Raw genomic sequence first — 26678 nt, 5'->3', positions numbered from 1 at the left:
GTATAGATTCTCATATCTAAAGCCTTTGAAGATCAAGTTAGAGCCATCTACACTTATGATCTCTACATCATCTACCCCAAATATGTATTTGAATCCAAGATCACACAATTGAGCCACGGATAGCAAATTGAAATTCAAGCTCTCAACTAGCAACACATTGGATATGCTCATGTCATTGGATATTGCAATCTTACCAAGCCTTTTGACCTTGCCTTTGCCATTGTCACCAAATGTGATACTATCATAACCATCATTACCATTGGTGTTGATTGAGTTGAACATTCTTGCATCACCGATCATGTATTGAGTGCATCCACTATCAAGAACCCAATGCCTTCCTCTAGCTTTGTAATTTATCTACAAAAGAAGATTAATTCTTTTTAGGTACCCAAACTTGCTTGGGTCCTTGAAGGTTAGTCACTAAGCTCTTTGGTACCCAAATGGGTTTCTTCTTTGAGCCCATCCATGGTTTACCAATGAACTTAGCCTTCACACCATTTGTACCCTTAGTAAGCATATAACATGAATCAAACTTAATGGAGGATACATTAGCATTTTTGCTCTTGTTTTTGCATTCTTGCTCTTTATGACCCACTTGCTTGCAACTATTGTAAAACCGACCATTGTTCTTCACAAAACTAGTCTTGTGAGGAGCAAAGGCCGCTTTGCCTTTCTTGGGGGTATAGCCCAATCTCTCTTTGTAGAGAGAAGCTCTTTGGCTACCTAAGCACATAAGCAAGCGGTCCTCACCACCATAAGCCTTAGCTAAGGTGTGAGTGAGCTTATTGACCTCCTTTTTGAGGTTCTCATTCTCAACTACTAGTGAGGCATCACAAGTGAGACCATCACTACTAGATGAGGTAGAAGTGGAAGTGCTACAAGAAGGGTTAGTAGAAGCAACAACAATAGGCATAGATAGTGATTCATCAATTATATCACAAGTTAAACCTACATTGCAAGTTTCAACATGCTTCTTTTTATTTTGATCATCAAGCAAAGATGAATGAGCCTTTTCAAGCTTTTTGTGAGCTTTGCCAAGCTTCTCATTTGCTTCCTCTAGCCTCTCATGAGATGCATTGAGCTCATCAAAGGCTTGCTTAAGGTCTTTTAGTTCCTTACGCAAGCTTTTGCATTCCCTTCTCTTGATGTCAAAGTGTTATCTAGCATCATCTAGCATGTCAAATAATTCATCTTTAGTGGGTTCATCATTATCACTATCACTATCATTTTCATTTTCATGTTCATTTTCATCATCATGTTCTTCATCACTTCTATCATCACAAGATTGTACCTTAGTGGCCTTAGCCATGAAGCATGATAAAGATTCGAAGAGAGAAGGCTTCTCATTGATAGCAATGCTTGTAAGAACCTTCTTCTTGGGGGTCTTGTTATCATCACTATCATCATCATCGTCACTTGAGGAAGCATCACTATCCCAAGTGACTACATATGAACCACCCTTCTTCTTCTTGAATGCCATCTTGTCCTTCTTTTTTTTCTTTTCCTTCTTATCCTTCTTTTTGTTCTTCTTGTTGTCATCATCATTGTTGCTATTGTATGGGCATTGAGCAACAAGATGATCTTTGCTTCCACACTTGAAGCACCTTCTTAACTCTTCTTTGTTCTTGGATGAAGACTTCTTCCTCCTAGCACGGTAGCCCTTCTTCACCATGAACTTGCCAAATCTCTTAACAAAGAGAGCCATCTTCTCATCATCATCATCATCCCATGAATCATCATCTTTACTTGATGTTTCTTGCTTAGCTTTGCCCTTGGATGATGTGGCTTTGAATGCCACACTCTTCTTCTTGTCATCTTTCTTCTCCTTCTTTTCTTCCTTCTCATCATCATCTCTATAAGTATCATCGGTCATTATATCTCCCAATACTTGGTTTGGTGTCATTGTGTCCAAGCCGCTTCTTACTAGAATGGTGACCAATGTACCAAATCTTGAAGGTAAGCATCTCAAGAACTTGTGAGAAAAATCCTTGTCCTTCACCTCTTCTCCAAGTGCTTTGAGATCATTGACAAGCACTTGAAGCCTATGGAACATCTTTGGCAAACTCTCATCCTCCTTCATCTTGAAGCTTGCAAACTTCTCTTTGAGGATATATGCCTTAGCACCCTTTACGGCTTATGTGCCCTCAAATAATTCTTCCAACTTCTTCCAAGCTTCATGTGCCATCTCAATATTCTTGATTTGCTCAAATGTTCTTTCATCAATTGCATCATGAATGGCACTTAGAGCAATATCATTGTTTTGGAGAAGTACTTCTTTGGCCGCGGTGGGATTCTCCGAATCACCAATCTTAATTTTGGTTTCTACCACCTTCCACACCTTTCTATTGATTAACTTGATGTGTGTGGTCATCTTTGACTTCCAATAAGGATAATTTGTGCCATCAAATTAGGGTGGCTTCTTGGTGTTGTTGATTTGAGCCATTTTTACACCAAAGGTTGTTAAACCTCAAATCATGGTGATGTTGGCTCTGATACCACTTGAAAGGTCCTAATGGCTAGAGGAGAGTGAATAGCCTAATAAAAACTTTTACAACAACACTTAACAAAATGGTTAGATAATTATGAGGCGAAGCAAGTGTTGCGCTAGCCTACTCAAAAAGCAAGCCACCTACCACAATTCTAGTTTAGATAGTATCTATTCACACAATAGCTATGACACTATCCTATGTTAGTGTACTCTCAAAGGCTAACTAAAGAGCCACACCAACCAAGCAAGCAAGCTCTCACAACTAGTTACACTAAAGAGCTTGACAACTAGTTTACGGTAATGTAAGGAGAGTGATCAAGAAGGTTATACCGCCATGTAGATAAAGGAACCAATCAATCACAAGGATGGATAACAATGAAGACCAATCACCTTAGAATCAATGATGAACACAATGATTTTTACCGAGGTTCACTTGCTTGCCGAAAAGCTAGTCCTCGTTGTGGCGATTCACTCACTTGGAGGTTCACACGCTAATTGGTTTCACATGCCAAACCCTCAATAGGGTGCCGCACAACCAACACAAGATAAGGATCATACAAGCCACAAGCAATCCACTAGAGTACCTTTTGGCTCTCCGCCGGGGAAAGGTCAAGAACCCCTCACAATCACCATGATCGGAGCCATAGATAATCACCACTCTCCACACAATGATCCTCACTGCTCCAAGCCATCTAGGTGGCGGCAACCACTAAGAGTAACAAGCGAAATCTACAGCGAAACACAAACACCTAGTGCCTCTAGATGCAAACACTCAAGCAATGCACTTAGATTCTCTCCCAATCTCACAGAGATGATGAATCAATGATGGAGATGAGTGGGAGGGCTTTGGCTAAGCTCACAAGGTTGCTATGTCAATGAAAATGGCTAAAAGTATAAGCTTCGACTGGCTATGGGGCTTAAATAGAAGCCCCCATGAAATAGAGCCGTTGTACCCCTTCACTGGGCACAACATGGGCTGACCGGACACTCCGGTCATGTTGACCGGACGCTAGACCCTAGCGTCGGGTCGCTCGACGATAGCCACGTGTCGCGATCACAACGATCACTTGAGTTGGCCGGACACTGCGCACAATACTGACCAGACGCTGAGCCACCAGCATCTGGTCATTTCCAATAAGGTTCCAGAAACACCTTTTGCCCACTGGACGCGTCCGATCATGCACGACCAGACCCTGCTAGCGTCTGGTCAGAAACCCTAGCATCTGTGTGCTGCCCGACAATAGGACCGGACACACCTCGCCAGCGTCTGGTTGTTTAAGACCCAGCGTCCGGTCGTTTGACCAACGCCAGCATCTCTGCTGGTACAACTGACCGGACACGCCGGTTCCACTGGAACCAGCATCCGGTCACCTTGAGACTAGCGAGACTAACTCCTCTTTACCTCTAACTTCTTCACCCTTGCTCAAATGTGCCAACCACCAAGTGTATCACCTTGTGCACATGTGTTAGCATATTTTCACAAACATTTTCAAGGGTGTTAGCATTCCACTAGATCCTAAATGCATATGCAATGAGTTAGAGCATCTAGTGGCACTTTGATAACCGCATTCCGATACGAGTTTCACCCCTCTTAATAGTATGGCTATCGAACCTAAATGTGATCACACTCTCTAAGTATCTTGATCACCAAAACAAAATAGCTCCTATGGTTTATACCTTTGCCTTGAGCTTTTTGTTTTTCTCTTTCTTCTTTCCAAGTCCAAACACTTGATCATCACCATGACATCATCATTGTCATGCTATGATCTTCATTTGCTTCACCACTTGGAATGTGCTACCTATCTTATGATCACTTGATAAACTAGGTTAGCACTTAGGGTTTCATCAATTCACCAAAACCAAACTAGAGCTTTCAACTGTGAGTCGTGATACCCATATGCCCAGGTTTATAACTCCCAAAACATTTCCAAGGTGAGCAGGTAGGGTTTACTATGAAGCCTTTCAAAGGTCTGTCTAAAAATTAGGGTCGCTAGGTTTCTATGCCCTGTGAATGTAGGGCTTCCCTTCCGACAGGCACAATGACGTGTAGCCTATACACTGATGGACAGGGGCCGTACTATATCCAACCCGAAACACACCCCTCTTGCGCCATAAAGGCAACCTCTAACAAGCTAGAAAAGGTCCTCATACTGAGCTAAAGCTAGAGCCATGTAGCCCTCATAGCTGTACTGTAAGTCCCAGATGATCACTTACAGATAAGTCCTTAGGGAGAGGAATCTAGAGCATTTAGAAAGTAGCTAAACACTCTAGCCTCCTATTTTCAAGTTGCTAAAAGTCATGTTTTAATGTTTATTGCATATACCATTAGTCAAGTTACAAGATCATGGTTTAATTGAGCACTAGCAAATCTACCCAATGCATGTCCCATAGGAGACAAGGTATAAGTTCAATTCTAGAGAATCCCTATCAAGGTGACACATGCTACATGACTTAAATGTATTAAAGTTGATAGGAAACAAGGATAATCCCATGTTATACTTGCCTTGAACAAAATGCTCATGCTGTTTCTGATCGTCAAAGTAGTACTCTTGTTCACCCACGAATTGCTCACCGTCTATACTCGATAACCACAGCAAAATACAAGAATCTAGAAGCAATCATGCATAGCAAATAAAAGCTATAGATTAGAACAGTACATCAATAGCATAAAATCAAGATGAAAAGTTTATAAAGCGAATCTATGTCTCACTACGAACACATAGACTCAAAGATTATAAAAATCGGAGCTAAAACAAAGAAGTTATGAATTAAACAAGATTTCCTTTAGTAAAATAATAGATTAAATCTAACCTCAAATTTTAAAAGTTGAAAACATACCTAATAGTAGTATGAACATGTAGATTATGGAATTATGAACCTAACGCAAGTTGAATGGATCAAATCGGAGTTAAAACGAAGATTTTATCGCCTATAGAAGGTAGTGGCAGTTCTGTAAATAGATGAAACTTAATTTTCGAATTTAAATAAATGAAATCAGATTTTAAACCAAGCTAGGGATTGCGGCCATTAAAACAAAGAAATACTAGGGCTCTTTAACAAAATTGCAAGGACGATGGGTTGGGTTCCAAATAATTATAAGGGCCTTTTTGCAAAACGATAGGCGAATGGGTATCTAAAGATCTCGACCGTTGAATCGAAATCGAACAGCGCAGATCAGATCAGAGGGCAGGGGAAATGGCCGGTGAGGACGACAGCAAGTTCCATGGTGGTGCCATGGCCAGAGGCGGGCAACGCTCATAGAATACGGTCTATGAACCATGAAACAGCAAACCAAGGGCACCGGGAGATAGAAGAAATGACAGCGAGCCCGGCTAGGTAGCTTACCTTGGCATGAAGCGAATGAGAGCGGCGTGGTGCTCGGCGAGGCGGGCGGATATGGTGGCGGTGCTAGGGTTAGCATGGCTCAGCGCAATACGAGGGCAGCTATGGCTCTGAAGCTTGGGACGGGAGCAGCACGATGCGGACATCCGGTTTTTATAGCCAGGAGCAGCTTGAGGCGTAAGGCAAGGACGGGGCATATCAGCTATGAAGTCAGCGACTATGGTAGTGTGGACTCTAGCATGGACACAAGAGGAAGGAGACGCATCTGACGAGCAGGCCCGGGCTATCAGCGAGATTGGAGGCGCAGGCCACAATGTCAGCGAGAGAGAGAGAGAGAGTGCGCGGGTAGCGACGTGGCTTGCTGGGCCACGACCGGGACACTATGGAGAATAGGAGAGGCGGGTCATGTGGGAAGCCTAACCGAATAGGCCAGTGGGAATAGAAGGCCGAGCGGGAGCGGGGCTGCACGGGCCGAATACAGAGAAGGGAAGAATAAAATCCTTTTCTATTTTCTAAACTAATTTCCAAACAAATTTTGAATGCAAATTCAAATCAATTTGAAATTTGATTTCAAACCACATAATACAAAAATAATATGCAGCAGCACGAATGCATATACATGTATGTAGACCTATATTTGATTTTAATTTTATAAAGTGGTTATTTTTCTAAATTTAAATGCTCACAAAATGCGTAATTAAATCATTTTTTTATATTTTTAAAATTATGCAAATTTTAGGGTGTTACAAGATGTCGACCAAACCTTGTTACCTTGCCCAAATGACTCTAATTGAACTCTACAAAAAAAGTCACGAAGGGTTCGTGTTGAGAAAATGTCAAAAAATGCCTCAATTGGCCGAAAACCCTAATTTTAGGGTTTAATGAGGTGCTGCTTTGACCAAGATGAAACTATGATTTCAGGACTAGATATGAAGTTAAACCTTTATTCAAAGTTGAAGTTTGAGTGGCGTACAACAAATTTAGTTTTAAACCAAGCCTTGATTCAACTCCTAAGTGGCTCAAACAGAGGACTCAAGATGGAATCAGTTGTTGTTTCTTGGCTCTAAATAATTCTAGGTCCGGAATTCATCGTCATTGACATTGGCATTCCGCGTTCTCTAAAATTTGTTAAACACCTCAAGTTGAGCCAAAAGGAAAAGTTGGAATATATGTTTTGGAGAACAACATATAAATAGTTGGACCAAGTTTGTCTCCATTTTGGTCAGCAATCTTGGGTTTGTTTAACCGCTATCAACGCACTGACACCGCCACTTTGGGGCTTAATTAACCACTAATGGAGGACTCTAAGGGCTGTGCACACTTAATAGGGATAGGAGATCAGCCAAAGAGGAACAACTTTGCTATAGCAACCAAGACCCGAATCTTAACTGAATGTGCCAAAATTTTGACCTAAAGTCTGGCTGAATCACGCCCACTAGGTGTTCATCAAAATGGTTACGTGGCCTCCATGCGCTGGTCGTGCCCCCACCATTGTCGAGTGTTGCTGCCACGTGCCCTAGCCTATCTGTGCCGATGGGGAGTTACTGAGGATGCCTAGGCTCACTCTCTGCCTCTCCCTCACTCGCTCTCGCTCTCCTTGGCTCTCCCCCTCGCTCCATGCCATGTGCGCGTGGGCACGCTAAGCTCCGCCATGGCCACCGCCGAGTGAAGCTCCTGCCACCCGCGCTACTGCTCCAACGACCCCGTAGCCACTTCTTTAGCCCGGCGAAGCTCCAGCACCACCACGCCGGCCTCCCCTCCGCCGTCGCGGTTCGTCGTCGTGAAGCCATGTCCATCGCCGCTGCCTACTGCCGTGGCTGAGCAACTGTTGGCCGCAACTAGCCAACGCTCGGGCCACGCATGGCCATGGCTAGAGCCTGACCGGCCCTCCTCCGGCCGCCTCCCTCGCTGACCCTCGCCACCGTCGGAGCTGCTACTGCTGTAGACTATCACCTCCATGACTGGTAGCCTATAGTCCATTGCTGCCCAGGCTACACCCCTTGGCTGGTGCACTTGGCCTCAGGGAAGCTGCGCTGCCACTTCTCCTCCACCGTCGTCGACCACCTCGCTAGAAAATCAAGCCGCCGTCGACCTCCTATGCTCCAACTCGCGTCGGGGACCTCACACAAGAATTTGAAGAAAGGAAGGGGCCTATCTACAAAGTCTGTGACTCATGTGAATAGTGACTAGAAGGACTGTTTCGCTAGAATCTATTTTCGTGAAAGTTTGGGGTCCTCGGTGCAAGTTTGTTTTTCTTTTATGGCTAAAACTTTGGAAAATCATAATAAATAATAGAAAAATCATAAAATAGCAAATGAGGACTTTTTAGAATCCTTATGAGTAGATATATGCAGTAGAGTCATAATATGATATATGTTAGTAGAAAGTTTATGCTGTTTTTATTTATTCTTGTAAAGTACTTTTAAAAATACTTCTAAGTTGAACAGATGCATATCTTGAGTAATAGAAGCCCAAAAATGGTAATTCCAGTTGTGTTAATCTTGTGATCACATGCTCTAGCTAATAAAAATATTAAACATGCTAGTTGTGTACTATTTTTATAATGTTTTGATTTAGTCTTGTTAAATAGGCAATTTTAGCTTGTTTTGTTTGTTATTCTCATATCTAAAGTTGTGGTGCTCTAAATGCTGTGAAATGTTTATGGTTGTCTACTGATGTAATATGTGTGTTGTGGTACAAATTTCATATTCATTGGATGTAATATGACGGAGTTATTGATTTAACTTTTTTAATGCTTATTAAATGGTTTATAAATAATATAAGTATGTAAAAATGTAAAATGTGGTTCCACAACCTTTGTATGATGTTGTTATGTCATGTTGATACATAATATGGCTATATTTTTACAGAAAATGCTAAGTTTTAGATTTATCTTGCTCTCACATTTTTCTTGCATTAACAATTTGTCTTTTTTTTTGTAATAATTAAATTATAAAACCTCAGCATGTGAAATTTGTGCAGTAGCCATGTTTTGATAACATCTACCATTCATAAAAGGCTCAGCCCCAAATTAGTTGTTTTTATATATCACTAAAATTATATATATGTTTATTGGGAAAAAAGGATTAATAAAATCATAATTATAGATAAAGCTTGTAATTGTATTTGATGATGCTTTGAGTGATTGGGGTTCAATAAAGTGTTGCTAAGTATGTTAGTGGTGGTTGAAGTTCTTGAATGACTCATGTGTGTATGCTCTTTGTTAGCAAAACAAGTGAAACATCAAATTGCTATATTATGAAATGGCTGCACGTGCATTTTCTGTTGTGATGATAACTTTGTAGATCAAATGATGTTTTATGTAAATATGGTGAATACAAAAGTTGTAGACAATTTCCTTATCTTTCTTATCCTAAAATTTCATGAGTTTAGGCCTAATGGTTTAGGAGTTATAGATTTTAGAAGTTTGTTGTTAGTTTTTTGCATGTCCTCTGGACAGATCTGAATGATTATATTGTTTGGCTCATTTAAACATGGAATCATGTATTGGTGATAATAATATAGTTGTATTGCTTTTCCTAAGCTTTCCAAAATATTAGAGAACACCCTTTTTGGTGGTCTAGAACTTCAGTTATAGCTGTTCAAAGTGGAATGACAAATTTCTGTCCAAATCTAGATAGAGATGCCTTCTTGATGTTGTTTAGCCTTGTTAGCTGCAGAATCATCTTAAGATGATAATAAGAAAGTTATATATAACTTAATAATCTTTCTATAAAGTTAAGGATCATGATTGTTGGATGAATATAACTTGAGATATGCATTTCTGAAATTAATATTAGTTTTCTATTCTTAGTTGTATAAGCTATACTTCATGATGTATTTTGACCTTGTTATTTGTTGAATTAGCTTTTGGTGTTAATAACAAAGTTTTAGATAATTTCATTAGCTTTCGAGAAAGTCTTGAATCACACTTTTTGCATGCCTATAACTCTAGGTATGATTAAAATAAGTGACTGTGGTGCTGCTATTCAGAATATGTGTTTGTACCTAAAATTGTTTGCTTCCCCTTGCTTTGCTTTGTGTGTTGCTAAGTCTGGCTCATGCCTTTGATGGTGTTAAGTTAATATACCTAAAACCTTGTGAAACTTGTGTCATGCTTGGTGCTACCTTCCTTGCTATCCTAGCATGATATGTTGTTGGATGTTTAATTAAGTAACGTGGAGCGCTTAAATATGTTCGGTGTAACCTTGTGCTCATCTTGAATAATTTTATGTGAGGCATCTCATATTGCCATTCTTCGCATTCATACACTTGCATTGTTGCATCTCATCTAGGTATGCTAGATGCACCACGTGAAGGACGTGATGTTGGAGCCAAACCTGAAAATGGAGTTTGGTGAATCTATCTAGAAGACGGAAGGACTAAGCAAGTGCCGAGATGGGAGATGCTTGCCAAGCGAGTGTCATCTAACAAATACTGACCTAGTGTTGGATCCTAGGCAAGCCTTGGAGCATTGTAAGACTTTTACAAATATCACTTGCGTCCTTTATGTTTGATGCATTAAGTACTAGGAGTTGATTGGAACCACTTGCTGCATATACTTTTCTTGTTCAGACAAATATATCTTGAATCCTATGTAGGTCCAGGATCAAATATATGCTTAGCCATGCTTAGTTCGGTAGAAGTCGAGTGATTTCCTATCACCTTCAAGATATATGTTGATATCTGATCATGGTTGGCTACAATTGTTATCGTGGAAATAACCATGTGTTGATAAATAAAAGGAGACCGGGTGGGATTGTGATAGAGAAGCAACAAGGTATGAAGGTCTTGGTGCCTATTTATCACTGTCTATGTCGATTAAGGACCGATTCACTGTATGTCCTCTTGTCATATTGAACGCATGCCTAACACTTAGTTGGCCGGATAAGTCATTTTGACCATGAAGCCGAGTAGCTCAACTCAGGCTAGGACCCAGTAAGTGAAAGTGTGCACACTGGAGGAAGTAAGGATGTGCGGGAAGCCAGTGGCGTGAGTCCATGGGTAGGCCAGGCCTAAACTTCCTGGCAGACTGGTAGTATCCCTAAGGGTGCGGCGCTGCTCGGACTCACGACTATACCTGAGTTGTAGCAAAGGTGACCTAAGACTACCTTGGCACAGGTATGTTTGGGTTTGTGTTAGGAATAACTCCCCAGCTAGTTGGATTCAATTCGAGTCGCCATCTCTCCCAGATAGTGAGAACATCACTGAGTAGTGGCAATGTAGCATTAATTGATGGAACTTAATGATGCTCAAATTAATACACCAGATATGGCTACTAGTGCTTGTTAGCTTAAAGACATGATTGCTCTAGTATAGGTGCTAATCTAGATATGCTTAATTGAATAGGTATTCAATTTGAAGCTAAATATATTAAATATCTAAGTTATGTTACTTAAGCTTTTATGAAAAATGTTGTCAAGCGAACTCCACCGATAAAGCCTTGCATACTCCTTGGTGTCACTTTATTTTTGGTTTATGGTGGGTAAGTCTAGCTGAGTACATTCGAGTATTCAGGGTTTATCCCACCATGTTGCAGGTGAAGTTCTCGGCCTGCGGAAGATGGTGGCTAACCGCCGGTGGGCTCGATGACTCTATATTTATTTCTCATCTATATAATTTTATCAGAGGATGTCACTTATGCTAGCAATGTATTTAGAACTTATATTATTGTAATCATTTGAAAGCTATGTTGTTTTCACTAATCAGTTTTGAAACCCAAACTTGTATTAATATTTGTGAACTCACTTTAAACATTATTTCCACTGCAACTCTGTGTATATGATGTGTATTTGCTTAATCATGTGATCTTGGTTGTGATGGTGATTTACCGAGGTCCTTCGTGACACTCGACGGACTATCGGGTTTATATAAGTGAAAGTATGCGCGTGTCAATGTGTTAGCGATGATAGCCATACTTGATCTTGTATAAATTAGGCGGTTCTATCATAGCTGGTATTGGAGCAAGATTAAGCATAATACTGTCATGTACGTAGTTTTAAAAAATAAAGTTTTGATTTTAAAAGCCTATTTGGACTAAAACCTTAGCTATAGGCAAATTTGTCGAAACTAATTTGCAAAACTATGCTAGCGACAACCTCTAGTTAAGCCCAATTAAGGACTACTAGGTGGCTAAGTAAACTGATACTAACTATGGGGGATTTACTTAATTGCAATTTTTATTTCGTTATCCATACGACGTGCTATTGTATGGATGCCATTCACTTGAGTGGTAATGTATGGATCAATATACCTCTACGCCCAGGTAAGATGGTTAGTGGCATGACCGCAAGATGTGAGCGTACGATCAAAGTGGAGAGGTAGTTTTGATACTTAAGTATATATATCTCATATATATACGAAAGTATTTAATTATGGGTTAGCTTTGATATGGCTATATATGCATATTCTATATGTATATAAAGACGTATTTACTTTTGGATAGCTTTGATATGGAAGTATATATATATATATATATATATATATATATATATATATATATATATATATATAAAGTATTTAGCTTACAACCTAGAGCCCAGACTTTCATTTCTGCATATATAATTGTGGGGTTGGGCTGAAATGAAATCTTTCTATAGGTAAGCTAACCATGAATGCGTAGATTGAATGTAGCTGATGACTAGCTATATATCGAGAGAGTACGTGTTATGCCACTGACATAGAATATGATTGCCGCCTTAGGCTGGCAATTTCGTTAGGACGAATAGGACGAGCATGCATCATGAATGTTGCTTGTGCATAAACATGCTCCTCTCACCCTTGTTCTATTAATGGATAACTTATTGCAACCATATGGTCATGTTGTGCATGATCAAAAACTAATTTGCTAAATGTAAATAAAACTTGTTTTGAGGAGTTATCCACCTACTCAGTAAAAAGGAAATAAAAGATAATAGTACCTTACCACCATGTTTTGCATGATATGTGTAGTGGTGTTGCTGTAGGTGACTGCTTGTTATGTGCGAGCTTTGTGCTTAGTAATAGTCGCTTAAGCTAATTGTATTGAGTGTTTCAAAATGCTTGCTTAAGACCATGATGTATGTGTTGATGCTCGTTACCTAGGTAGTGCCGTAGCTGTCACCCCTTTTATCCTTGGTAAGCATAGGAGTGTTGAAGAGCGCTATCCTAGAACAACGTCCAAGTTTTGATAATCTCATGGTTGTCGTCTCCAATTAAGTTCTCTCTTAGGAGCCTGAGCCTGTACATGTGGTTGCTAGCCCTTGAATGTTGCGCTACAAAGACCTATATCCATGCCTTTGCTTGACCTTAAGCCTAAGCTTAGTTCCCTTGAATGCTTGCATGTGTCATGGTTGTCTCGCTCCTATGTGGGAGGACCTTGCTAAAAAATCCTTATCAGGCCTCATTCTCCTTCTCCTATAGATGATCTAGTGCAACGCTAATCGCTATCTACTCTGGCTTTGGAACCTTTTTCTCGTAGATCATGTCATTGCTTTATCAACTAAATCCCTAGTCAGTGCATTGGCTCTGTCCCTTCAATCTTGTTTGTTTTGTCTCCAACTCTTTCAAGTCTCTAGATGTTTATCTGTCTTGATCTCATGTTGCTGCTTAGCAAGACTAAATCTCATGTTAATCTTTACCTGGTAATCACCTTGGTGGACACAAGGCGTATATGGAAATTAAGCAAGAGTCCCCTGTTTAGTTGTCTTCGGCAATTAAGCTATGTTCTCTTGTGCTGTGTTTTAATCTTTGAATTGCCTCGTCGTTGACTCCTGACCTTGTGACTACCTTTGCTTGTTATCCCTCCTTTGCATAGTGCTTGTTCATATGACCCAATCTGTGCAACTTGAAATTTCACTTTGGGTGTGTGATCAGTAATGTTGTTATGAGTAGCAACTACGGTGCCGTGATGAAACCGAGAGCCTCCTGTGGGTGTGCACACAAGGTTGTGCTGCTCGGCACACGCTGGTATCGAGGTTCCTAGTCATGATCCATTATAAAACTGCATCGATGTGTTATTTTCATGTGAGCTTTTCCTTGGTTATCTCTCCTTATCTTGTCAGAAGATCTGTATGTTGAACCAGATGCAATAGGACTTCCTTCTGAAATTGTCCAAAGGATAATCTTTAAAGAACAGGGCACTAATATAAACATTAACAGACTACAAGAGATGGTAGACAAGTGACTCTACTTGACTATCCCTATAATGATGTCGGTCATCTACTGAGCAACTTATGTCATCCCCATTGGATCAAAAAGGTACACAACATGTAACGTTGGATAAGTTATCAGCCGAGTGACAATGGATGGAGATATTATGTGATGTAATAGGTCACCTGGTACTCATAAGCTTCCTATCCAAGTTCTCAATCTTTAGGTGCATAAGGATCATGCAGACAAAAATTGACCTTCTTCGGTGTCACCCCTTTTCTGCTGACTTCCATGGTGACTGTCTGTTTGCACATCAACTACAATTGTTGCCATCAAAAAGGAAGTTTTAGAGCTTTTAAATGTCGAGAGTCAACTAATTAGTTACCAATAAGAAAGTTAAGTTACAGTTAGGTAATAACTCTTTGGTAACTACGAAGGCTAGGTCTCATAGAACAATGTTAAGCAAAGAAACAACAAAGCTGGTCAGCGATGCCAGTACTGCTTTCTTCTCTAGGCCCTATGTCATCAAGTCAATTCCATCTTTGACAATCACATGGGTAGTGCAAGATGATGTATCAGCTAAGTAAAGAGCTAGAGAAAGCACGTCCCTAGTTTTGGTCAGCATCGTTATGTATATGGTGCTATTAAAGGATTTGTTTAGGACTCTATTGGATGAAGCATAGAAGGGTAGTTAGCAATGGTCTCTTATCTTGTAGGACTGCCCCTCTACATGAAGTATGCATTGTGCCCTACAAAAACAGCCCACCAGTCTAATGCTTGTGCATCGTTGAGCTGGTGCCTAAATCAACGGTTGAAGTTGTTCCCTGGGAAGCATATGAGGAAAACCCTTGCCTCCATCCTCAGCGAGAAAGCTACCGCTGTAATAAAAAGAGTTAAAGACTGCGAACACACTTCCTAATGTGTAAACCAAAGGAAAAGAAGAGCGGAAAATCTGTCGAGATTTCATAGCACTAAACTGGTTATCTTTGAGCCAATGATTAGTGGCTCAAACATGGTTTAATTCACACCAAACTTGATGATCTCATTCCTCTCTTAGGGTACTTCGATGTCTTAAGTTGGTTTGAGGATTGGTTGAGTAAAGCATCAAATTTGAGTGATGTTTTGATAGTTCGGTCACAAAATTTCAGAACAAAGTAGTTTTGGTAGATGATTTGTTTGGATAGTCAAACGGTGTCGTTTTAGCTGAATTTTGGTCAGTAGTTAAAGGACACTTGGATCTAAATGACTACCAAATTTGTGCATAATGGAGCCATAGTTTGTGAGATATGAACTAAAAACCAAAGTGTACAGAATCTATAATTTCTCTGTGGACTGCTATCACCCCTCCAAATAGAAGGTTGTGTTTGTAATTAATGCCAAGATTAGCAACATGGTCAATGTTTTGCTATTAGATAATCCTTTAGGTGCCCTAGATGAGACTCCTTGCACCCCTTTGTGGCTTGCTTTTACCCTCTCATATCAACAATGCTTGAGCGGTCAAGGTGTTCTACAAGTCAATTTGTGCCATTACGAGTCAAAAACAAATTGAAAAGTGTCAAACAACAGATTTCTGATTATGATCTTGAGTTGTTGATTGACATTAGAAGGAAGCCTCAATGTCAAAAGTAGTCCAACCAAGCTAATTTTGTGATAGTGCAAGTCAACCCAACTTACTGTGCAACAGCACCATGAAGGAAAAATTGTACTCAATCTTGGTGGTGTACTGTTTCTCTAGTTAGTGAATACTTGCAACCTTTGTTGTCCTCCAGACCTTGTTATCATCCTTCTTTAGTAATGATTTCCAAGGCGGACATGTCCTTGATACCTTCCATGTATTTTTACCCAAGAGGTTGCCTCAGATTCAACCCAGATAACTGTTGTCGCTTGGATACAAGGATTCCCTTAAATAATGATCATCGAAAATGCTGAGTCAATAGAGTCAGCTATCACATTCATTGCTCACTCAATGGACTCAGATAATATAGTGTTATCATTAGAGAAAGAGAACTGCACACATGGAATATTATGTAGTTTTCCATCGGTTGGCATCTGAGTGATTGAACAGTTATGACCAGCATAGACATTGTCTGTTGGTTAGTCAGTTTCTTACAACCTCGGAGGATGCTTACCCCATCTATGATATGATCCCTTATGGAAAGTTGTATTCAAGCTACCTTGGTAGAGGATTGCTTTTTAAACTTTGTGAACGAATATGGAACTATTATAATGAGTAGCTTTCAGAAGCTTGCAGTCTAGTGCAAAGTTCACATGGTCCATGCTATATTCACTAGGGAAATAGATATTATGGGTAGTTAGTTTATGCTCCATAGTACTCTACATATCCCGAGAACAAAGTGTTGTGCTATCTTGGATTCCTCCCAAAGTAACAATGCTTCATGGAAGTCAATGAAAGAAATTCTCCAGACAAAATTTACTATGAAGAGGAAATATTAGAAAGTTGTCTTGTCCAAATTAGCCTCTTTGGTACTCCAAAGTTAAGTAGCCTAATGCTATCACTGATGTTGAAAAATGGATGACATGCTTCTCTTCCGTTAAAAGTCTTTTGCACTGAATCTCACGATGAGATTCCCATAAGGGGGAGGGCTATAACACCTCGGGTGTTAGTCATGAGTTAAGCAGCGAAATTGGACTTAAGTAGGATATGTCAAGCAATGATTATGATTTTTAGTTCATAATCTAGAAGTAATGATGAAGGTATTGAGGTCAAACCTATGAAAATGAGCCCCAACTTGGACTCGAACAAAAGACTTTGCTTACATGTGGACCCTGGTTAAAATTAGGCATGAGTAATGTTAAACATGCTTATTTCATGAACATTACATCAACATGCATCCATCTTGATCAGTGGAAAAGTTTCATGAAGTTTGGAGCCAAGAAGTCATATGAAATGATAAGTTATAACCTTGATTGAATTGCTTTATTAAGTAAATGGGAATATAAGATGTCGACCAAACCTTGTTACCTTGCCCAAATGACTCTAATTGAACTCTATAACAAAAGTCATGAAGGGTTCGTGTTGATAAAATGTCAAGAAAATACCTCAATTGGTCGAAAACCCTAATTCCAGGGTTTAATGAGGTGTTGCTTTGACCAAGATGAAACTATGATTTTGGGACCAGATATGAAGTTCAACCTTTAATCAAAGTTTAAGTTTGAGTAGAGTACAATAAACTTTATTTTTAAACCAAGCCCTGATTCAACTCCTAAGTGGCTCAAACAGAGGACTCAAGATGGAATCAGCTGCTGTTGGGCCTGGCCGCAGGGAAGCTGCGCTGCCACTTCTCCACCGTTGTCGACCACCTCGCCGGAAAATCGAGCCGCCGTTGACCTCCTCTGCTCCAACTCGTGTCAGGGACCCCACGCAAGAATTCGAAGAAAGGGAGGGGCCTATCTACAAAGTCTATGACTCATGTGAATAGTGACTAGAAGGACCTTTCGCTAGAATATGTTTTCGTGAAAGTTTGGGGTCCTCGGTGCAAGTTTGTTTTTCTTTTATGACTAGAACTTTAGAAAATCATAATAAATCGTAGAAAAATCGTAAAATAGAAAATGAGAATTTTTTGGAATCCTTGAGTAGATCTACGTAGTAGAGTCATAATATGATATGTGTTAGTAGAAAGTTTATGCCGTTTTTATTTATTCTTGTAAAGTACTTTTAAAAATGCTTCTAAGTTGGACAGATGCATATCTTGAGTTATAGAAGCCCAAAAATGGTAATTCTTGTTGTGTTAATCTTGAGATGACTTGCTCTAGATAATAAAAATATTAAACATGCTAGTTGTGTACTGTTTTTATAATGTTTTGATTTAGTCTTTTTGAATGGGCAATTTTAGCTTATTTTGCTTGTTATTCTCATATCTAAAGTTGTGATGCTCCAATTTCTGTGAAAGTTTTATGGTAGGATGCTTATGTCACATGTGTGCTATGGTAAAAAATTCATATTAATTAGATGCAATATGACTGAGTTATTGATTTAACTTGTTTAATGCTTATTAAATGATTTATAAATAATATAAGTATGTAAAAATGTAAAATGTGGTTCCACAACCTTTGTATGATGTTGTTATGTCATGTTGATATATAATATGGCTATATGTTTATAGAAAATGTTGAGTTTTAGATTTATCTTGCTCTCACATGTTTTCTTGCACTAGCAATTTGTCTTTTTTATAATAATTAAATTATAAAACTTGATCATTTGAAATTTGTGCAGTAGTCATGTTTTGATAACATATACCACTCATAAAAGTCTTATACCTAAACTAGTTGTTCTCATATATCACTAAAATTATATATATGTTTATTGGGAAAAAGGATTAATAAAAGCATAATTGTAGATAAAACTTGTAATTGTATTTGGTGATGCTTTGAGTGATTGGGGTTCAATAAATTGTTTCTAAGTATGTTAGTGGTGGTTGAAGTTCTTGAATGACTCATGTGTGTATGCTCTTTGTTAGCAAAAACAAGTGAAACATCAAATTGTTATATTCTGAAATGGCTGCATGTGCATTTTTTGTTGTGATGATAACTTCGTTGATGAAATGATGTTTTATGTAAATATGGTGAATACCAAAGTTATAGAGAATTTCCTTATCTTGCTTGTACTAAAATTTTATGATTTTAGGCCTGATGGTTTGAGAGTTATAGATTTTAGAATTTTGTTGTCAGGTTTTTGCATGTCCTCTGGATAGATCGAAATGATTGTATTGTTTGGCTCATTTAAACATGGAATCATGTATTGGTGATAATAATAGAGTTGTATTGCATTTCCTAGGTTTTCCAAAATGTTAGAGAACACCCTTTTTGGTGGTCTAGAACTCTAGTTATAGCTATTCAAAGTGGAATGACAAATTTCTATCTAAATCTGGATAGAGATGCCTTCTTGGTGTTGTTTAGCCTTGTTAGCTATAGAATCGTCTTAAGATAATAATAAGAAAGTTATATATAACTTAATAACCTTTCTATAAAGTTAAGTATCATGCTTGTTGGATAAATATAACTTGAGATATGCATTTCTGAAGTTAATATCAGTTTTATGTTCTTAGTTGTATAAGCTCTGCTTCATGATGTATTTTGACCTTGTTATTTGTTGAATTAGGTTTTGGTGTTAATAACAAAGTAATAGATAATTTCATTAGATTTCCATAAAGAATTGAATCACACTTTTTGTATGCCTAGAACTCTAGGTATGATTAAAACAAGTGACTATGGTGCTGCTATTCAGAATCTGTGTTTGTACCTAAAATTGTTTGCTTCACCTTGCTTTGCTTTGTGTGTTGCTAAGTGTGGCTCATGTCTTTGATGGTGTTAAGTTAATATACCTAAAACCTTGTGAAACTTGTGTCATGCTTGGTGCTACCTTCCTTGCTATCCTAGCATGATAGATTGTGGGATGTTTAATTAAGTAACATGTTGTGCTTATATATGTTCGGTGTAACCTTGTGCTCATCTTGAATACTTTTATGTGAGGCATCTCATATTGCCATTCTTTGCATTCATGCACTTGCATTGTTGCATCTCATCTAGGTACGCTAGATGCATCACGTGAAGGACGTGATGTTGGAGCCGAACCCAAAGATGCGTTTGGTGAATCTATCTAGAAGACAGAAGGACTAAGCAAGTGCCAAGATAGGAGATGCTCGCCAAGCGAGTGTCATCTAACAAACACTGATCTAGTGTTGGATCCCAGGCAAGCCCCCGGAGAATTCTAAGACTCCTATATTTTTACAAATATCACTTGTGTCCTTTATGTTTGATGCATTAAGTACTAGGGGTTGATTGGAACCACTTGCTGCATATACTTTTCTTATCCAGACAAATATATCTTGAATCCTATATAGGTCTAGGATCGAATATATGCTTTAGCCATGCTTAGTTCGGTAGAAGTCGAGTGATTTCCTATCACCTACAAGATATAGGTTGATATCTGATCATAGTTGGCTATAATTGCTATCGTGAAAATAACCATGTGTTGATAAATAAAAGGAGACCGGATGAGATTGTGATAGAGAAGCAACAATGCATGAAGGTATTGGTGCCTATTTATCCCCGTCTATGTCAATTAAGGACCGATTCGCTGTATGTCCTCATGGCATGTTGAACGCATGCCTAGCACTTAATTGGTCGGATAAGTCGTTCCGACCACGAAGTCGAGTAGCTCAACTCAGTCTGGGACCCAATAAGTGAAAGTACGCACACGGGAGGAAATAAGGATGTGCGGGGAGCCAGTGATGTGAGTCCAAGGGTAGGCCAGGTCTGAACTTCCTGGCAGACTAGTAGTATCCCTGAGGGTGCGGCGCTGCTCGGACTCGTGACTGTACCTGAGTTGTACCAAAGATGACCTAAGACTACCTTAGCGTAGGTATGTCTGGATTTGTGTTAGGAATAACTCCCCAGCTGGTTGAAATCGATTCGAGTCGCCATCTCTCCCGGATAGTGAGAACTTCACTGAGCAGCGGCAACATAGCATTAATTGATGGAACTTGATGGTTATGATGATGCTTAAATTAATACACCGGATATGATTGCTAATGCTTGTTAGCTTAATCACGTGATTGCTCTAGTACATGTGCTAATCTAGAGATGCTTAATTGAATATGTATTTAATTTGAAGCTAAAGATATTAAATCTCCAAGTTATGTTACTCAAGCTTTTATGTAAAATGTTGCCAAGCTAACTCCATCGATAAAGCCTTGAATACTCCTTGGTGTTACTTTATTTTTGGTTTATGACGGGTAAGTCTAGCTGAGTACATTCGAGTACTCAGGGTTTATCCCACCATGTTGCAGGTGAAGGTCTCGGCCTGCTGAAGATGGTGGCTAACCGTCGGTGGGCTCGATGACTCTATATTTATTTCTCATCTATATGTTTTTATTAGAGGATGTCACTTATGCTAGCAATGCATTTGGAACTTATATTATTGTAATCATTTGAAAGCTATGTTGTTTTCACTAATCGGGTTTGAAACCCAAACTTGTATTATTATTTGTGAACTCATTGTAAATATTATTTTCCGCTGCAACTCTTTGTATATGATGTGTATTTGCTTAATCATGCGATCTTGGTTGTGATGGTGATTTATCGAGGTCCTTCGTGACACTCGGCGAACTACCGGGTTTATATAAGTGAAACTATGCGCGTGTCAACGTGTTAGCGGAGACAGTCGCACTTAATCTTGTATAAATTAGACGGTTCTGTCACAGGCCTGCTGGGGAAGCCGGCCACGGGCTTGGCGCGCAACCAGCAGCGTGGCATGGTCAACGAAGGGGTCGGCGCCGTCAGCAGCCTGTGCGCCCGCGGCACCAGTCGGGCGCGCAATGGACGTGATGACTCCCTGCGCGAATCTGTAGATCCGTGGAGGGAGAGGCTAGATCCGCCTCGTCGGCCGGCCAACCCGCCTAGGACTCGCCGGAGAAGGTAGGTTAGAGGTGGGCGGTAGAGAAGCGGGGGGTGGGGGGGTAGGGGGAGTAGGAAGTGGGCTGCGACAGTTACCCGTTTTTGGGGCCACCACCGTGCGCGAGAGGGCGGCGACGGCGGCCGGGAGGTGGCGATGGGAAGGAGCTCTGGGCGGCGCCGGCTGGCCCCTGAGACGCCCCACTGTCGTTTGCTTTGAACTTTTTTGCAATTCGCTAACGAACAAATCTCCTGGTGTAATCACCTTCTACAATAGAGTTGCCACAAACCCAACATACTCAATTGGTGTGTGCATTTAAATGCTTTTAATGGTGGCTATTTCGGTAGAGTATAAGACAATAGTAGTTTGTTATGAATCATACAATCTATTTTTGTTTCCTCTTAAAATCTAGATATATATTTTTTATATTTTCTAAGGAAAGTATTGGTTGGGCCTTTTAGTCAGATTTTGGGCCATAACTGGATTCCACAACACTGGATAGGGCTTGTGAAGGCCCATCGAATTCCATCTAGCTGCAACGGGATGACGTTTCCAAGCTGCTGGCCTGTCCTTGACCGCAATCCCCGCCTTCAGCAGTAAGCATCTCACTTTCACCCTTCTCTAGTTTGTTCTATTAGTATGTTTTCTTATTTGCTTTTCATATGATCTACTTTTCAAGATTTCAGGTGGATTTTTTATTCTCCTGTTTCATCTGATATGTGATTTTTGGGGGTCATTCCTTTTCAAATATTTTTATTCTTTATGATGGGCTGATAAGTATGCAGCCAGCCAGCCAGCCAGCCACTTAATTCATTGCTGAACTCAATTTTCTTACCATTAAATAAAAACATATTTCACTACCACCCATTTTTTTTACATTTACAATGTATTATTAGTCGTATGATTTACCATCACATTCTTTTGCTGAACACTATCTAGATGTAAAGAACAAAATACATAAATATGTCGTATCTGAATGTTTGAGTAACTAACTGAAAATATCAAAGTAATGGTGATGCTACATGTTTATGGAAAGGAGTGATACGAAATGAGCGTGGAAAACTTAAACTTCAGTCAGTCTGGCAAAACAATGCCACCTCACCTGGGAGAGCTTTGTAAAAGCTGCTTTGTAGGTCCTCCCTATGTTTAGACAGATAAGCAGCCTCATCCATGTAAGCCAGGACTAAGCATGGATACACAACTATTGTAAATCCAAGCTGTCATTACAAAGCAACAAAAAAGATTCAGTAAAGTTTTGTTGACACAGTTAGTGACAGAAAATTGGCACATCCAGCAAGTAAAGCAAAACTATCATTTATTATAAAAATAAGATATTTACCCTTAGTGAAAGTTTTGAGAAATGCCCAAGATCAGCAAACATTGCTTCAGCACCTGAAATTCTAGAAGCCTTAGAAATTCCCAAGTACAGCTTTAACTGAACCTTAAGTCAAAACAGAATTGGATAGAAGAAGATGTGAACCTGTAATGCATAGAACAATCCCTCCCAGTGAGCTCCAGCCATCCTTGCCGGCCTTCCTGAAGAAGTTGTATATGTAGTATGGGGACAGAGCACGAATGACAGTAGGGTTCCACTTGAATATGTTGTATATGCCGATACTGCCAATGCAGCCAAGCCAGGCAAGCAAAATTGGAGCAAAATAGGAACCCAACACGGTGGGTTCCATAGTGTTGCAGCGCAAAAAGGACAACCAAAATGAAACATGCAAAAAACACAGTGTAATCTGTACACAAGCACAAAAAAAATTGTTTTAATCATTTTTTGTTAGTAGTGCAATGCCAAAGAATAACAAGTAACCTGAAAAATATCAACTAGCATCTGCTCCTAACAGAAGTAAATCATTATGAGCAATATGTAAAAACAGCCTCTTACTTTCATGTAGTTCTGGAAACTTAATTCTGAGTCCAGAAACTGCCGATAGAACTGCACAAAAGGGGCATCATCTCTGTCAGTTGCAGTAAGATTTCGCGGGCTTAGGTTACTAAACTTTTTCCAGAAAAAAAGAGTAACAGTCTAACTGTTAGATAAGTTACACAAGGAAACTGCTTGGAGTACAGTACACTGAAGAGATATTCATGATTTGAACTAAGCACAGCACTTACCCCCGCCCCCTAAGAATACGCAGGAGAGCTGCACTGCACCATCTTTGTTTTTTAAAGGGCGGCAAAATCTTTGCCGCAATTTTTAATAGAAGGAGAAAATAAAACAAGTATTGGCCTAGTTTTTTTAGTAGAAACCGGACAAAAAAACCACACGAATTCCCCTTACAACTGAACACAAAGACCAACCCAAACCTAAGACTGCACCATCTTTGTATTAAGGACAAATTATTAAAATTTTACAGTGCGAGTTCAGCTGCGGCGTCGGCTTTACAAGAACACTAAAAGTGTAGTTTCAGGCAAACCATTTCAGTGAACACGAGAACCTAATAATGTTTTTTACCTGACATTGTTGGGTGAAGACGCCATCCCCAATAACCATACTAGTACCCATCAGAACGAAGATCAGCAGCACAACACGAAGCGAGTAATGCTTCTCGATGAAAGATTTTATCGCCAAACTACTCTTTAGCTCCTCACGAGGTTCCTTTTGGTTGTATGCCGATAAACACCCATTGTTTATATTGTTCAGGAGCCCCATCCTTGAGCGCCTGCACATTAACGAGTACAATGCAAATGTGCCACCTGCATACTCAGCACAGCACATTACCAGTAAAATCAGACAGTTTATCGATCAGCATCCCTGGACCCACTTTTCTCATAGGAAATAAAACAGTGTCAATACGATGATTGCACCAATAATGAGATGAAGAAACTGGACTCAAACAAGAGTACCTTCTCCATCGTCATCTGCTCCAAGAACAAGGATGATGTATTTGAGCAGTGGTATGAGCGTCAGGCTCCAGAAGACGAGAGACAGCACCCCAAGGATCTCCTCGTCCTCCTCATGCAGACGCAGCTTCCCAGAGAAGGTGTTCTTGTACACATAGACAGGTGAAATGCAGAGATCGCCATACACAACTCCGAAGCTCTGGTATGCCAGTAAAAGCGTCGCTTTCTGAAGTCCCTGCACCAACCAACACGAACACTATAGTAAGTTTGCAGCGTCGACATGTTCGTTTCGCTGAAAAGCCAGGCTTGAGAAACACTTAGCGAACAGTTGTTTTTATTTTTCACTACTATCTATAACCATTTATCTAGTAACACAACTGTAGATGCAATTTTGAGGAAAAAAATGAATAACAAACTACATGTAGATAGTGCAGGTAGTAAGCCAAAAGGCATTGAAAGCAACACAGTAGAGTCTGAAGTAATTCATAAAAATGACAAAGATGGTTCAGATAGATCAAACAAACCGGAGTAAGTAGTGAAGTGACAACAAACAAATATATGGGCGCCATAAGCTACTACGTACATACTTCCAAGAAATATACGACTGCAAAAACGGGTTGATCGAAAGAATTATACAGGATCGTTGGCATTTACCGTTTCATCCATGGAGTCCAGCTCATGGGCTGTGGAAAAAAGTCAGGGATAAACATGGCTCAAAACGACAGTACTTTTACAGCAAAGCCAACACGAAATTCATGGCCAACGTATATAACACCAAAAGGAGGTTAACTGACACCTGAATTTCAGCACGAGAATAGATGCCGTTCGTAAACCTTAGCCTGCACGGATTCAATGTTGGACGAGGAACTAGCACAACACATCTGCTACTTGAACTCAAGAATGATCCAACCAGTTGTGCCCAGGAATCACACGGCAGCAGAAGTTTTGCAAAGACTAGAGCATCTCCGAGAGCTTTTCTATAATCTACTCTCTAAATCATCATCTAGAAAGTCATTTGACTAAAAATCGTTTTCTATATCTTTGTATCCTCCAACAGCTTTTCTATATCCTGTGCGCAGTCTAGAGAGCCATCTCTGCTCTCCATCTGTGGCTAGCGAGAAATCCGAAATATGGGATATCTATATTTGGATATCCAGTTGAAGAGGCTGGTGGAAGATATAGTTTTTCACCAAAATCTCTATTTCAGTGAATTAAAGAAGACACGAAGAGTCTCTTGGAGATGCTCGTTCGCAGTTCACTCCTTGCTAGAAGAACCAGAAAAACACCAAAGAAACCAAACACCTTGAAGGAACTCACCAAGAACCGTCAGTTGCATTGCAGAACCTACCAGCCCCTAATCACGACGAAGACCAAACGCACTGCTCCTTACTTGAGACACCATCGCACAGACAGCTAGAGAGAGAGGTTCTCCGAATCGAAACGAAGAAATCGCATGAAACTGAGCTTACGTACCCAAGGTGACTAGGTGAGCTCGCAGTCCGCTTCGTCGTGGACTGCATCTGCACCGCCGGCCGGCCACCACCCTCCACGTCCATCTCTCCGATAACCCGACGGATGAACGACGACGCCGGATCGATCGATGGGCCCTCAACTTCGGCGGCGTGGGCTGCTGGGCGTTTATTTGGCTGCGTTGCCTGCAACCACTCACTGCGCGATGGAGTTTGGGGAGGCCGGGAGGGACTGAGCGATCAGTGAGGAAGGAGCGAAGCAGTTAAGGGGGAGGGAAAACGTGGTGACTCCACGAAAAGAAGAGGGGACGCATGCTGCATGCACAAGCCTGTGTGTATTGTGCAGGGGGGCCCACCATGGCCAACCAACCATGGTTATTTTTTGTTTGCTGAAAAATTGGAAACTGCTCTTTCTTTTTGTATCCCGTTAAATCTTTGAGCAACAAGGATATAGTGTGTTATCTTTCATTGTGGCAATTGAGTTGATTTGCTGATTTGTGCTTTTAATAATATATTTTACTTAACCCATTTTTTATTATAGGAGATATCAAATATGTCATACACGGTCACTTTGGACCTAGTCGCTTTTGTCAATGGCTTACAAAGTTACACTACCGTGATATAGTCACAAACGACACTAGCAAAACAACATTCAAGGTATATATATGCAGAAGTACTTCATCAATATCACACCCACCACATTCGCACTTGAGGTAGGTAGATTTCTTCCACCAACATTTCTTCAAGTGCAAGATCTCCTATATGAGAGTATTTTGATGTGCTATCGTACAATGATTGAATATATGGAGCAGAGCTACGTGCTTCCGTTTGATCAACTGATTTGTTTTTCAATAGACTTTTGGTTAATCCAGTACAGTCCCTCTTTAACACTAGCAAATTCTTCTTCTAAGTTGCATCTATTGCATGATGATTGACCCAAAACACTGCCAACGGATCATTTAGAGGAGTGTGTATATGTGTCAAA

General features: G+C 40.1%; 1 protein-coding gene across 1 annotated transcript; it reads right to left on the bottom strand.

Annotated features, from left to right (window-relative positions):
- Positions 1-14206: 14206 nt before the first annotated feature.
- Positions 14207-25972, bottom strand: LOC136528925 (probable potassium transporter 13). Its single transcript, XM_066521927.1, has 7 exons — positions 25698-25972; positions 24228-24459; positions 23836-24077; positions 23266-23316; positions 22855-23116; positions 22477-22766; positions 14207-14277 (listed from the first exon to the last, which is right to left on the bottom strand). Exons 3-6 carry the CDS (start codon positions 24049-24051, stop codon positions 22693-22695), a joined length of 603 nt encoding a protein of 200 aa, XP_066378024.1. The 5' UTR covers positions 24052-24077; positions 24228-24459; positions 25698-25972; the 3' UTR covers positions 14207-14277; positions 22477-22692.
- Between the last annotated feature and the right edge of the window lie 706 nt (positions 25973-26678).

Source organism: Miscanthus floridulus, chromosome 19, assembly GCF_019320115.1.
Source record: "Miscanthus floridulus cultivar M001 chromosome 19, ASM1932011v1, whole genome shotgun sequence".
In the NCBI taxonomy this organism is placed as follows: Eukaryota; Viridiplantae; Streptophyta; class Magnoliopsida; order Poales; family Poaceae; genus Miscanthus; species Miscanthus floridulus.
The sequence above is the reverse complement of the archived record's forward strand: the minus strand, read 5'-3'. Positions and strand labels throughout refer to the sequence as shown.